Genomic DNA, 13,964 nt, shown 5'->3' with positions numbered 1-13,964 from the left:
AGGCCACTTAATTCATTTCTGCTATAAGCACCATGGAAAACCTATCCCACAGGACATCAGACCCCATTCAACCAGGGCTGCATCTACCTCTACAGCCTTTCTCAGGGGCGTCCCTACCAGGGACATCCTAGAAGCTGCTACCTGGAGTTCTGTACATGCTTTCACCAAGCATTATCATTTGCCAATTTTCTCTAAATCCAGAGCTGGTTTTGCCTCTGCAGTGTTGCAGGGCCTTATAGCTGGTCCTCATTCTATTTAAATTCCTCCTCCCAACCTTTGCTTTGGGAATCTACCCAAATGTAATGGCTGCAACAGTGAAACACGAAGAACCTAGTACAGTTGTGTACACCTACCATAAATGTAGATTGTGTGTATTTACTGTTGCAGTCTTGGTTACCCACCCTCCAGCCCCTTCTCTTCTTTTGGCTATACCTCTACTCTCACTTACTATGCACAAAAAGCTTTTTGGTGTATTTGCTTTTTTGTTGGAGGTATAACCTTGTATTATAGATTTAATTGTTTCCCATTAGGGGGGCACCTGACATCTGGGGCAAGAAAAACTGATGTAATGGTGTTGGCTGCATGTTTTATACCCCTGACGTCATGGAAGAAGGAACAGCAACCGACGCAGGACCCAAGACTTTGTTAATCAGGCCGACAAAGGGCTACTGCAAGCAGATAACCCAAATGTAATGACTGCAACAGTGAATACACTCTAACATCTACATTTATGGTAAGTGTACACAACTGTACTTTTTCCAGCTGGTAAAGGTAGGAGGTACACTAAGTTAAGCTTTGTAATCCTATTTAAAATGTAATAATTTATATGTAGTAGTTTTTAATCTCCTTAATAGATGCACCTGAAGGAGAGGGGGATGAAGATGTGGAACATTAGACTTCTTGTTACCCTGTCCCTTAAGTGAAGTTATGTATGTAATGTTATTTCCTAAACAGATACCTTCAGAAGATGAGGAGGATGAAGATGAGAAACCACAGCAGCAGCAACAGAAGAAAAAGAATGGAAAAGGAAAGCCAGTAAAGGTACTACAGTGAGGCCACTCTTTTGACTGCTTACTACTGTCAGTTGCTAGTTCATGCAAAATTTGCAGTCCAGTATTGCACGTCCATGGATATGTACTGTGTAGATGGCATGAACAATTTGGCTACTTTCATGGTATTTCAGTTTGTTAGCATTTTAATTTTATAAATAGAATCAAACCATGCAGTTATTTTTCACATTATATGTTTCCAGCAGAAGTTGGGTTTTACTGTAGAATTACTAACAAAATGTTTGACTCTTAATTTGCAACCTAGTGCTGTGCAGAGAATTTTCTTTTACATCTGTTTGCTTGTTGGCCATTGAAGTCCTGCATGTTGAGTAAGGGTGAAAAATGTTTGCTTCAGAAACTTTCCTAGCACTGCATTCTTTTTATAGCAGTGGCAAGCTTGTGTAAAATCTGTATGAATGACAAACTGACAGTTGTCTGATACTGTTATCGCTCAACCGTGCAGCATTTGTGGCAGATCACTGAATTAAGATGGTCAGTTGCTTTCCCATTATCTTAGTTTTTGGTAGTTAGGCCTCCTTGGTTGATGAGTAGATTGCTTGTTGATTAAGTTTGAAGTTGGACTATAGGCCCTTCAAAGTTTATTATTATTTTTGTTACGCAAACACTTAATACAAGCTGTTTTTGATTATAGTACTTGTTTAGGACCATACAGTTAGCAAATTGAAGGGATCAAAATACAGGAATTCATGAAGCAGCTCATTAACATCTCATTAGTACTCTTATCCTACTAGACCTATCAAAGCTTTTGATAGTGTCCCACTCAAAAACTACTTTCACAACTTGAGACCATAAACTGCTCCCCACGCTCTCTAACCTGGTTCCATAACTGTCTATCTACACAACAGAAAATCTGTTAGATGGCAAAGTAAGCAATCCAATTTACCTGCTCAGCAACACTGGCATTCCCCAAGGGTGTGTTCTTGTGCCCTTGCTTTTTAACATTTATTAATCTCCATAAAGCACCCCTGTAAAGTACACTCATTCAATACGCGGATGATTCAACTATAACTACATTCTCTAACAATACGTCAAATCTCCTAAAGTTAACACAGAATGCATTTACTTCCATCAAATACTGGCTTAATGAAGCTCAACTGCATTTGTTTCCATCCAATACTGGCTTAATGAAGCTGCTACGTAATCCCCAAAAAAAAATCAAAACTTTTACTCTTCACAACCAAACTTCTAACTCTAGACTTTAAAATATTCTCTCAAAACAATGCAGAAATTGAAATTGTAAAAGCAGCCAAAACTGCCTGGCATCACAATTGATGACAAACTATCCTTTGAGACTCGTATACTCTGCCAAATCAAAAAGACCCATTTTAAGCCTGGCAAACTTTATAGGCATAAGCTATTTGGACAAGTGTACCAAGTTGAAACTAGCTATTGATGTATTTCTAACCTCCCTCCTCTTTGGTTGCCCCATTTTCACTAACCTACACACCTCTCCTGAACAAACTGCAGTTGTGCTACTGCAAAATAGCTGTTTGTCTCCAACATGCCAACTTGCACACATTATTGCCTGGCCATTAAATCTAATAATCAATGATAGGAACTAAGAAAATCAGCAAACCTCGTACACAGGATAACTGTTTATTCCACTCGGTTAAGCGCTTTCAACTAGTAAAACTAGCCTTCATCAGAACCATACAAATCCATACCAAACAAATTTATATACCCTTGTAATTTAAAAATGGCGCCAAAACCTTTAAAGGTGTACTACTTCAAATACATTTAAAAACACAGAAAAAACTAATAAAAACATGTAATATGCATATAAAGAAAAAGTATATAACATATAACAAATGTAACATTAGAATTATTAAAAACATCAGTATATCATTTAAAAATGATGTATCATACTTATATAAAGATCCACTATTAAATAGATAATAATAATAGTGGCATACCCCATAAACTACATTACACTATTAATATTATTGAGCTAAAACCAAAAAAGGTTTTATACTAATAGAATCATTTAATCCCGGAGCCCTCGTAGCATCTAATATTATTTGCCATTTGCTTTCTAACGCTGATAACTGCATTTTCCAATTTCCACTAAACAATGAACTTTGCAGTTGTTCAATAATGGCAAAACGGAAGGTGTGAGTATCTCCATGTTCAAGCAAATGCCTGTACAATGCATTTCTATTATCTTTTTTCCTAATTCGATAAAAATGTTCATACACACGCTTCTTTAAGTTCCTTTCCGTTTTGCCCACATAATAAGCAGGGCATAGGCTACATGTGGCTAAATATACCACTTTAGTGGAGTTACAGTTACCTTTTCTAAACTTAATAATGGTGTTATTACTGTCCCTTAACCTAATACTTTTGGCCTCATTTATGTGCCTACACTGATTACAGGAACCACATTTGGTGGTGCCTGTTAAAGTGGGCCTCTGATCATTATCGTATGTGCTACTTTCTATAATTCTCTTTAAATTAGCTCCTGTTTTATACACTACTTTTGGCACTAATCCAACTATGCCTTCAAGTTTAGAAGCTAAGATAATTTCCCAATGCTGCTTTAGTATGTCTATTATGACATTCGTGTGGGGGGTGTATGTCAATACACACTTTGGTCATTCTTTGCTTCTATTTCTGGACTAACAAAATATTTTCCTAACAACGGGGGGTACTTATTACCCCATTCTTTTTGCACATATTTGGTAATGTTGTTAACCATTTGTAACGGGTACCCTCTATCCAGAAATAGCTGTTTAACATTAGCAATTTCAGTAATCATAACCTCCCTGGTTGATGACATCCTCGCAACACGAATACATTGTCCCTTAACTATGTTTGAGAAAATGTGAGGTGGATGACAACTGGAGAAATACAAATAATCATTTGAAAAAGTGGGTTTGCGGTGCAGTTGAGATGTAAACCCACTAGTCCCCAATCCAATGAGGACATCCAAAAAGGGAATATCACTACTACTAATACTATGGGTAAATTTCAAAAAAGTGGAAGAAGAATTGAGGAAAGCCATGAATTCGTTGAGCTTATCGGCTGATTCTTTCCACAGAATAAAGATATCATCCAGATATCTCCCGTAAAAATGAATATCGAATAAAATCTCCTCCTCCCACTCGACCATAACTAGGTTAGCGAATATCGGTGCACATGAGGAACCCATGGCCACACCCTTAATCTGTTTAAAAAATTCCCCTTGGAACGTGATGTAATTGTGCTCCAAGACCAGACCCATCATGTCACATAATAAACCAATCCCATCCCAGCTAAGCCCTGAATATTTACGTAGGCTGTTGGAAAAATATTCCAATCCTAGCTGGTTGGGAATACACGAAAATAGGTCCACTACATCTATAGTGACTAGGGTGAGGTTGTTCTTCCAGTGGTCATGGGTAAGTTTACCTAGAAAACTCCAAGAATCCTTCAAAATCTGTGGAATAACTCCATAGATATGCTTGAGCTGATGGTCAATCCATTTACCCACCTTAAAGGTTTTAGACCTAGACCCAGAAATTATAGGTCTAAACGGTGGGTTGTCCACAGATTTGTGGATTTTGGGAATCCCCACGATCTTCGCCAAAACCGGATGGTCATTCTTCAGATATGTGTAGGTCTCATTAGTAATTCTACCATCAATGAGATATTCCTCTATAACCAAATCTATGCGATGATGTCCTATATTAATTTGGTTAAGAGAAACTGTCTCATATACCTCGGTCTGTTGTAAAATGTCATGTATCCTAGCCACATAATCATCTGTCACTTCACTCTCAAGCAGTATTTACATCCCCTAATAAGGTTAACGACACACCAGAGATTACTGCGACGAACACCAGTGTCCAGCCCCCTGGGCCTGCTTGTGTTTTCCATTCTTATGATGGCTTTAGTGTCTACAACTACACTGACATGGAGGTAAATGGGCATTTTATCCAAGTTATGAGCAAGGGTATGAAATTTATCCCTACGGTACGTAGTAACATAGTGGACAACATCAAACAAATTAAATTTTACTGCCGGGATTTAAATTTAGCAGTTCAGTTTGACAACCAGGTGATTTCTGAGGGAGATAATATGGGCAAAATGTTGAAGAAGAAGAGTGCATATATTCCGGTAGCCCATCCGGGTATAGCAAATTTTGAAAAATTGGTTTGTCAAGACCTTTACAGGGTGCATAGGGATATATTCAAACTTCAGTCCCTGTACCCTACAAGTCAGAATAATCTTACTCGGGCTGAGAGAGATTGCTTGAAGCAAATTGTCCACAACAGGGATATCCGCATTATGAAACCTGATAAGGGCGGAGGGATAGTCCTTTTTCCAACAGATGATTATGTGGCTAGGATACATGACATTTTACAACAGACCGAGGTATATGAGACAGTTTCTCTTAACCAAATTAATATAGGACATCATCGCATAGATTTGGTTATAGAGGAATATCTCATTGATGGTAGAATTACTAATGAGACCTACACATATCTGAAGAATGACCATCCGGTTTTGGCGAAGATCGTGGGGATTCCCAAAATCCACAAATCTGTGGACAACCCACCGTTTAGACCTATAATTTCTGGGTCTAGGTCTAAAACCTTTAAGGTGGGTAAATGGATTGACCATCAGCTCAAGCATATCTATGGAGTTATTCCACAGATTTTGAAGGATTCTTGGAGTTTTCTAGGTAAACTTACCCATGACCACTGGAAGAACAACCTCACCCTAGTCACTATAGATGTAGTGGACCTATTTTCGTGTATTCCCAACCAGCTAGGATTGGAATATTTTTCCAACAGCCTACGTAAATATTCAGGGCTTAGCTGGGATGGGATTGGTTTATTATGTGACATGATGGGTCTGGTCTTGGAGCACAATTACATCACGTTCCAAGGGGAATTTTTTAAACAGATTAAGGGTGTGGCCATGGGTTCCTCATGTGCACCGATATTCGCTAACCTAGTTATGGTCGAGTGGGAGGAGGAGATTTTATTCCGAAGCCCTTATTACACGGATATTCATTTTTACGGGAGATATCTGGATGATATCTTTATTCTGTGGAAAGAATCAGCCGATAAGCTCAACGAATTCATGGCTTTCCTCAATTCTTCTTCCACTTTTTTGAAATTTACCCATAGTATTAGTAGTAGTGATATTCCCTTTTTGGATGTCCTCATTGGATTGGGGACTAGTGGGTTTACATCTCAACTGCACCGCAAACCCACTTTTTCAAATGATTATTTGTATTTCTCCAGTTGTCATCCACCTCACATTTTCTCAAACATAGTTAAGGGACAATGTATTCGTGTTGCGAGGATGTCATCAACCAGGGAGGTTATGATTACAGAAATTGCTAATGTTAAACAGCTATTTCTGGATAGAGGAAATGGTTAACAACATTACCAAATATGTGCAAAAAGAATGGGGTAATAAGTAGTTAGGAAAATATTTTGTTAGTCCAGAAATAGAAGCAAAGAATGACCAGTGTGATGTCATAATAGACATACTAAAGCAGCATTGGGAAATTATCTTAGCTTCTAAACTTGAAGGCATAGTTGATTAGTGCCAAAAGTAGTGTATAAAACAGGAGCTAATTTAAAGAGAATTATAGAAAGTAGCACATACGATAATGATCAGAGGCCCACTTTAACAGGCACCACCAAATGTGGTTCCTGTAATCAGTGTAGGCACATAAATGAGGCCAAAAGTATTAGGTTAAGGGACAGTAATAACACCATTATTAAGTTTAGAAAAGGTAACTGTAACTCCACTAAAGTGGTATATTTAGCCATATTATGTGGGCAAAACGGAAAGGAACTTAAAGAAGTGTGTGTATGAACATTTTATCGAATTAAAAGATAATAGAAATGCATTGTACATTTGCTTGAACATGGAGATACTACACCTTCCGCCATTATTGAACAACTGCAAAGTTCATTGTTTAGTGGAAATTGGAAAATGCAGCTATCAGCGTTAGAAAGCAAATGGCAAATAATATTAGATGCTACCCGGATTAAATGATTCTATTAGTATAAAACCTTTTGGAATAATATTAATAGTGTAATGTAGTTTATGGGGTATGCCACTATTATTATTATTATTTATTTAATAGTGGATCTTTATATAAGTATGATACATCATTTTTAAATGATATACTGATGTTTTTAATAATTCTAATGTTACATTTGTTATATGTTATATACTTTTTCTTTATATGCATATTTTTTTCTGTGTTTTTAAATGTATTTGAAGTAGTACACCTTTAAAGGTTTTGGCGCCATTTTTAAATTACAAGGGTATATAAATTTGTTTGGTATGGATTTGAATGGTTCTGATGAAGGCTAGTTTTACTAGTTGAAAGCGCTTAACCGAGTGGAATAAACAGTTATCCTGTGTACGAGGTTTGCTGATTTTCTTAGTTCCTATCATTGGTTATTAGTTGCTGTTTCGAGTATTGCCTGGCCATTAAATCTGTAAACTGGTTCGAGTTCCCTCATTACCTACATTACTCCCAACTTACTTTCACCCCACAACTACTAAATAATCCAAACTACTGCCCATCCCTTCAAACTATAATACAAACACACACCCCTACTAGTCATCATAGGTCCTCTTAACAAACAACTCTTAACCATAACTAAACCCAACAAAAGAGCTGGACAATGTCACTTCTCATGCCAGTGCCAAATTTTGGAATGTGCTCCCTCTCTCTATTATTCAACTAGACTCTTTAAAAACATTTAAATTTGCACTAAAAGGACACTAACTCAATAACCTTGTCTGTTCTTGTAGTCGTATGATTAAACCACCTTTAATGTTTTGGCCACTATACACTACAAATACTATTACTAACTTAATATAATTGCAATTTGTGCCATCTTTCTTTGTATCCAATCTCGCTTGTTTTCTTTATTTCTGTGGCTGAATAAACAGAATTGATTAAACAGTATTCTTATGAGAATATACAAACAGAATTACTAAATTTAACATACTGGGTTTATTTTCTTGTATTGTCTATCTCTAATATGCATTTGTCTTGTATATCTACTTCAGTTTTTATTATGTAAAAACTTTCTTGACTTTCAAAGTTAAGCTAATGTTATCTAAAAATTTCTGTGATTGTATGGAGCTTTTCTCCCTGGGCCTCCACTGAAAGTGGGTCATTGGGCCCAGTGGGCTTTCCCGGTCAACAAATGTCAATAAATAGAGTAGGTACAGGTTTTGTTGCCATTAAGGTTTGCACACTCTGTATACGACAAGGGTCAGGCTGTTAAGGTGGTGAGACGTTTCTCTTCAGGTACCTTTGGACTTATGGCTGAAGTGAAATTGCTTCAGAATCATATAGTTGTTGCAGGCACCCAGCACCATGCAACTCCATAACCAGAGCTTTAATAACCAAGTGCACAGGTGGAAATGTCTCTGACCCCAAGGCATCTAGGAACAAGCAGTATGGCAGACACTAGTAGCAAGAGGTCCAGGATGTCTTTGGCAGTGAAAATGTAGTGTACTATGGACTGTTTTTTTATTAGTTGTGTGTGGACCATTTTCCATTTATGCGTCTCGGAAGCATTGCCTAAAACACATGCTGCTGTAGTCACACTTGCTGCAGTATGTGGAAATTCCTCCATGCCATAGTACACTTATACATGTTGTAGTTGCATAAGTATATACTGTACACCAAGCACAACACACATCACTTCCCTGTTTCAATGCACTTGACTAAAGTCAAGCAATCCTTTTTTTGTAATGAAAAATGTCCCATAAGGTTAACTAACATTCCGTTTACTTGCATTTTAAAAACACAGCGAGTAAGTTTGACTGTTTGCACAACTATGAAAGTGTTTGTGTAAGACAAGTAATCAATAAATGGGTAACTTGGTTCACTTGAGAGGTCTTAATTGGAGAACAACAAAACACATTTAATTTGCCAGCCTTTCATCTGGGGTGTGTCGTCCACTTGGAATGTGGGTGACTAAGGATAGTCTAACAATGTGGAAAGATAGAAAGCTGGCAGGAAGAGCGAGTAGCCTTAAGTGGCTAGCACCTAGCTTGTGTAGCTCATTTGAGGGTATGCGGTTTTGCAGCAAAATGCTGTTGTCTGGCAGAGACTGGAGAACAGCATTAGTTTCTTACAAGCTTGCGTACAGAAGTCGGGGTAGAGGCCAGTGCATCATGAGCAGGCACAACTCTGAACATGTGAGTCTCCTTTGCATGTGGAAGTACAGAGATTTAAAAAAAATCCTGTAGTTAGGAGTAAATGATGCATAATTGGAGTGCCTTGAGTCTTTTGAGCTGTATACACAAATGTTTCCATTAGCTTCTTTTTGTTTCTGTGAAAGGGATTCAAAGCTATAACTGTTGTATCAAATATGTTCAGAATACCTAGAGAAGAGCTTGACACGAAGTACAGCCCAGTAGGTGTATCACTTTTTGCATTTGAAAGAAAATTAAGATCAGTTGGTCTTTTTTTTTTTTAATTCAGTTAATAGCAATACCTCATCTATGTTGGACAACAGTCAACAATAAGACTGGTTTCTTCTCTTGATGACTGAACAAGATTTGATAAAAAGAATGAATTGCATCTGGTATATTCAGAAAGCTATCTTTTGGTAACTTAATATAATTATACCATGTTAAACAACAAAAAATTAAAAATCTGGCAACTTGTTTATCTAAATATCAGTTGTGTGTGTTTGGAGGGGAAAGAGACTTGAATTGTTTCATAGAGGTCAAATTTTTGACTGGAGTTAGGAATTTGGAAGCTACAGAATCTGTGAATATAAATAATTTGGACATTGACAGTGTGTGAAAGTAATCCTGTTGCTAATGGAGAACAAGGACAGAATTTGAAAGGTTTCCTACGTGCATTTGTAATCAGTTATAGCCTGGATGCTGTGGAAACTAGGAATATTATTGAAAATCTAGTGTTTTGGTCATCCTGTTTTAAACAGTAATGCAGCCACGTTTACAAGTAAAAGGTTTAGTAATCTGGACATTTTATTAGAAAAGAGTTGCCTGTTTTCTACATCTGATTTAGTAGACAACAGTAAAACCTCAGGAATTTTAGCCAGTGGGTTCTGCAAAGAGTACCATTTTATAAATGATGGACCTGTCTTTGTTTTGAGCAATATTACTTCTTTTTGATTCATTTTTATTTGTAAAACTGAATTGAGTAGTTGATGTAGTTACTTTCTCCTCCTGTGCTTGCTCCTTAAGACACCAAAGAGGCTGTTCCAGAGAATTTATGAACACCTTTATGATTTACAGATCAAATATTCTAACAAAGATTGAATCGTTCTCAACAATTTTAAGAATTTCCCGATGTCCTTCCTTGGATCACTGTTGAAGTATTCCAAACAGATGGGGGTTATCTCACCAGATAACTTGGACATCTAACCTGGGTTCCAAAGCCAAACCCTTCCATAAAGCCACATGTCAGATGTATGACCCAAGTCCATAGGCATAAGGGTACATAGACATATGAGCATAAATCCTCAGTATCTTTCGCTGACCATCTGAGCACTGTTCTCGCACTCATTTTTTCTGCTCTTAGTTATTGGCTTCCACTGGTTCAGATAAATGCCCCATTAGGGAACCTTTCTTTAATTTTTCTCAGTTGTGTTACTGTTGGTTGCTCTTGAATATCAGCTAGAAGGGTAAGTGCAGTTGTGGTAAGCCGATTTCCTACAAAGATCTCCACCCCCAGTGTCTTTTCATTTAAGTTGCAGAGTGCAATTACAAAAATGATATGCTCAGTCAGTCCTTCGTTCCAGAGACTCTTCAGACTAGACTTTCATCTCTTAATTCCATCTTGGAAGCTCAGTACCTTGCCCAAGTAAAGATGGTGGACCCTTCTGATATTCTAACAGTTCAGAAGAAAACATGAGGCCTAGGCCGGATATTGTGAATGTCCATTTGGATGGTAACATACCTGTAGTACACCCAAAATCTCCTCAGGCTCCAAATGCATCCCCTCCTGAGGCTGGTATGGCATCTGACATTTGCACATCCAAAGTGAATGAAGCTGACTATAATGGTGAGAAGGGGGAGCAGCTCTTAATTTCTTAAGGACCCAAAGACAATACCACAAATTCTTATTAGAAAATAAATATCCAAATTTCTCATTTAAGTTCTTCAGGGGTCAGACCATCAATGTTTAGTCAAAGTGAGCATCACACTGAGGGGGGAAAAAACAAAAAAATAAAATGCTCCTTCCCCCAAGATGGCCAAAGAAAAGGACTGGATGGATTTCTCACAGGACCTAGTTAAGGTCACTTGGGCCAGCATCCTTTTCAAGAACGGTTACAGCTACGGTTTCTCCTACCACTCCACAAAAGAAACAGTTGGACACTTTTGAAGAAAAAGAGGTTGTACCAGACTCCAAGTCCTCAGCCTGCTCATGTCATATCCCCTCACCCCAGGTCAAGTGGCATCCGATAATTTTTTTTTTTTTACTGATTCACATGTTGAAGCTTCTTTTGGTGGAACTGTTGAGAATATGATGAAGCATTTTGAATGGAAATCTAAACAGATTGCTGAAACCCAGCGGAGATACTATGCACCCTTGAAGTTAGGTATCCTGGCTCCTGTACCTCCTGTTCTGTAGGCTTTTATGGATGGTTTTGCATCTACTTTCACTGTATTAGACTCTCGGCCATCTGCTCCTAAAAGGCCTAACTGGTTTTACAAGGTACTGGAGGGCTTAAAATTGCTGTAGAAAGTCTGTGTCAAACCCCTTTGTTTTTCCAGGTCTACAGATAAACCCTCAAATACTGCCTGCTGCCAGTGCTGTTTCGACAGAAAAGGACATCAGGGCCATGGACAGGCTGGGAAAAAAGTTTATACATCCTCTACTCTGATCTTTAGAGCTTTGAATTAACGGACTCAAAAGGCAAACATTTTTGTATGTCCTCAGCAGCTTGAATAAAGCATTGTCCTCCTGTGAGGAATCTATCACTAAACAGCAGGCCCTCACTTTGATGGCCCAGGCTTCTCAAATAGCTGCATTTAATGCTTTGCCTGGCTATGATGCAGTAGAAGCTGCTTCCATGGAAGCTGTTAGGTTCTGTGATTAGGAGGTACACATGGTTACGCTCTTAACCTCTTCCAGAAGATGTTAAAGTGAAGCTCTTAGGGACTCCCTGAAATAAGGATGTTTGGTCCAGATGTGGTCAGCTTTTTAAAAACAATTTCAGGAGCAAGATAAAATTATGAAGGGACTGTAGACAGATTAATTCCTCTGGCATCTAGGTACAGAAGTACCTCACAAAAGCTACTTTTGCTCACAGGGCACCCAGACCTTCCCATAAGGCTAAGAAAATACATAGGAAAAGATTCCAGGACTCTGGATTCTTCTTACCCAGAAAAATCAATCACTTGATTTATATCCATGCGTGCCACCCTTTGGTCCACATCTTCCCCTATCCATAAGGCTGACCTCTTCCCCCCCAAAAAAACTGGCTTCTCACCACTTCAGACAAATGGATACTTTCAGCCACCCAGAAGGGGAACAGAATGACCTGAAAATATGTTTATCCTCTTATTGGCAGCCCTCCTCCACAAAATCTGCTACAATTGCTCTATCCCATCAAACATTGCTAGAGTAGGTCTGCAGCCCCAGTACCCCCACAATATGTAGGAAAATGGTTCTATTCCATACTTCCAGGAAAAGGACACTGAAGACCAGTTCTGTATCTCCACACTCTAAGCACCTTTCATGTTTCATCTTTTAGGATATTGTCCCTGCAAGCACTGCTCCCATTCATTCTTCCTTAAGCCCTTTCTGTGTCTTTGGACCTAAAGGATGCCTCTCTGCATTCCTATCCACCCTGCCCACAAGAAATTTATGAGCTTTTCTACTGGCTCATTGCACTTTTGGACTATGCACAGCCCCAAGAGTCTTCACAAACTGCCTCGCCCCAGTGCTAGCTTACTGCAGGACTCTGGGGAAATGGATATTTCCTTCTTTGGATGACCTGTTAAGAGTCTCCAGCAGGTACTCTTGACTCACCTCAGGTTCACCCTGACCCTACTTCAGATCCTGAGTTTCTCAAGTTCGCCATGATTCTTCTTAGATCCTTGGTTTCACAGTCAGTCTAAAAAAGTCAGCAATGAAGCCAACCAAAATTTAGTTTTCATTTTCTTTGGATGCAGACTAGACATCAAGCTCATGGAGGCATTCCTGCCATCAGACAAAGTGCAGAGCCTGAACAGTTACGACTTTTTTCTCGTCCTACTTCACTGTACTTTACTGCAAGGGAGATCCTCAGTGCAGTGGAATTCATAGCAGCAACCTTCCCCCATGGTCCTCTTTACCAGATTCCATATGAGGAAGATGCAGTGGTGTCTGAAATCCACCTGGTCTCAACATTCTCACCCTGCGAACATACAGGTTCCTGTCCTGCTTGCCTAAAGAAAGAGATAATGTGGTGAATATTGCAGGCAAAACTAAATACTAATCTTCCTTTCAGACTGCAGGCACATCTACAGAAGCTGCACACACTTATCAGACAATGCATTGCGAACATGGTCGGGCATCCTGAAAGGTCAGGAGTAATGGCCTGCAAATCTGTGACCAGAACACATTAATCTGAAAGAGATGAGGGCACTTGTACAGGCCCTGTAGATTTTCTCCTGTTCTTGGAAATCATGTTCATTAAAAGTATCCGCAGACACAATGATCATGGGATACATCAAGAAGCGGGTAACTAGATTTTACTAGCTGTGCAGACTGGCTCTTCTGGCATTGGAGCAGGCCACAAAAGCAAACCTCCCTTTCCAAGCAGTTTACATTCACTACAGGACAATGTCCTGGCAGATGTTTTAAGCAGGTCAAGAGAAGATCCCCACAAATTTTAGCTGAACAATAATATCTTGGACATTCCAGAGGCAGTTTACATTTTTACAGAAACAATGTTC

The 13,964-nt window shown here is 38.7% G+C and overlaps 1 protein-coding gene across 1 annotated transcript in view; it reads left to right on the top strand.

Annotated features, from left to right (window-relative positions):
* The window catches only part of LOC122810967 (ataxin-8-like), a 215,135-nt gene that overhangs the window by 71,317 nt on the left and 129,854 nt on the right, over window positions 1-13,964 (top strand). Inside the window, exon 4 of the mRNA XM_044082494.1 lies at window positions 955-1,041. Within this exon, the coding sequence (XP_043938429.1) occupies window positions 955-1,041 (87 nt within the window). The remainder of the gene's footprint in view (window positions 1-954; window positions 1,042-13,964) is intronic.

Source organism: Protopterus annectens, chromosome 9.part0, assembly GCF_019279795.1.
Source record: "Protopterus annectens isolate FY-2018-M chromosome 9.part0, PAN1.0, whole genome shotgun sequence".
NCBI lineage: Eukaryota > Metazoa > Chordata > Ceratodontiformes > Protopteridae > Protopterus > Protopterus annectens.
This window is presented reverse-complemented; position numbering and strand designations above follow the sequence as displayed.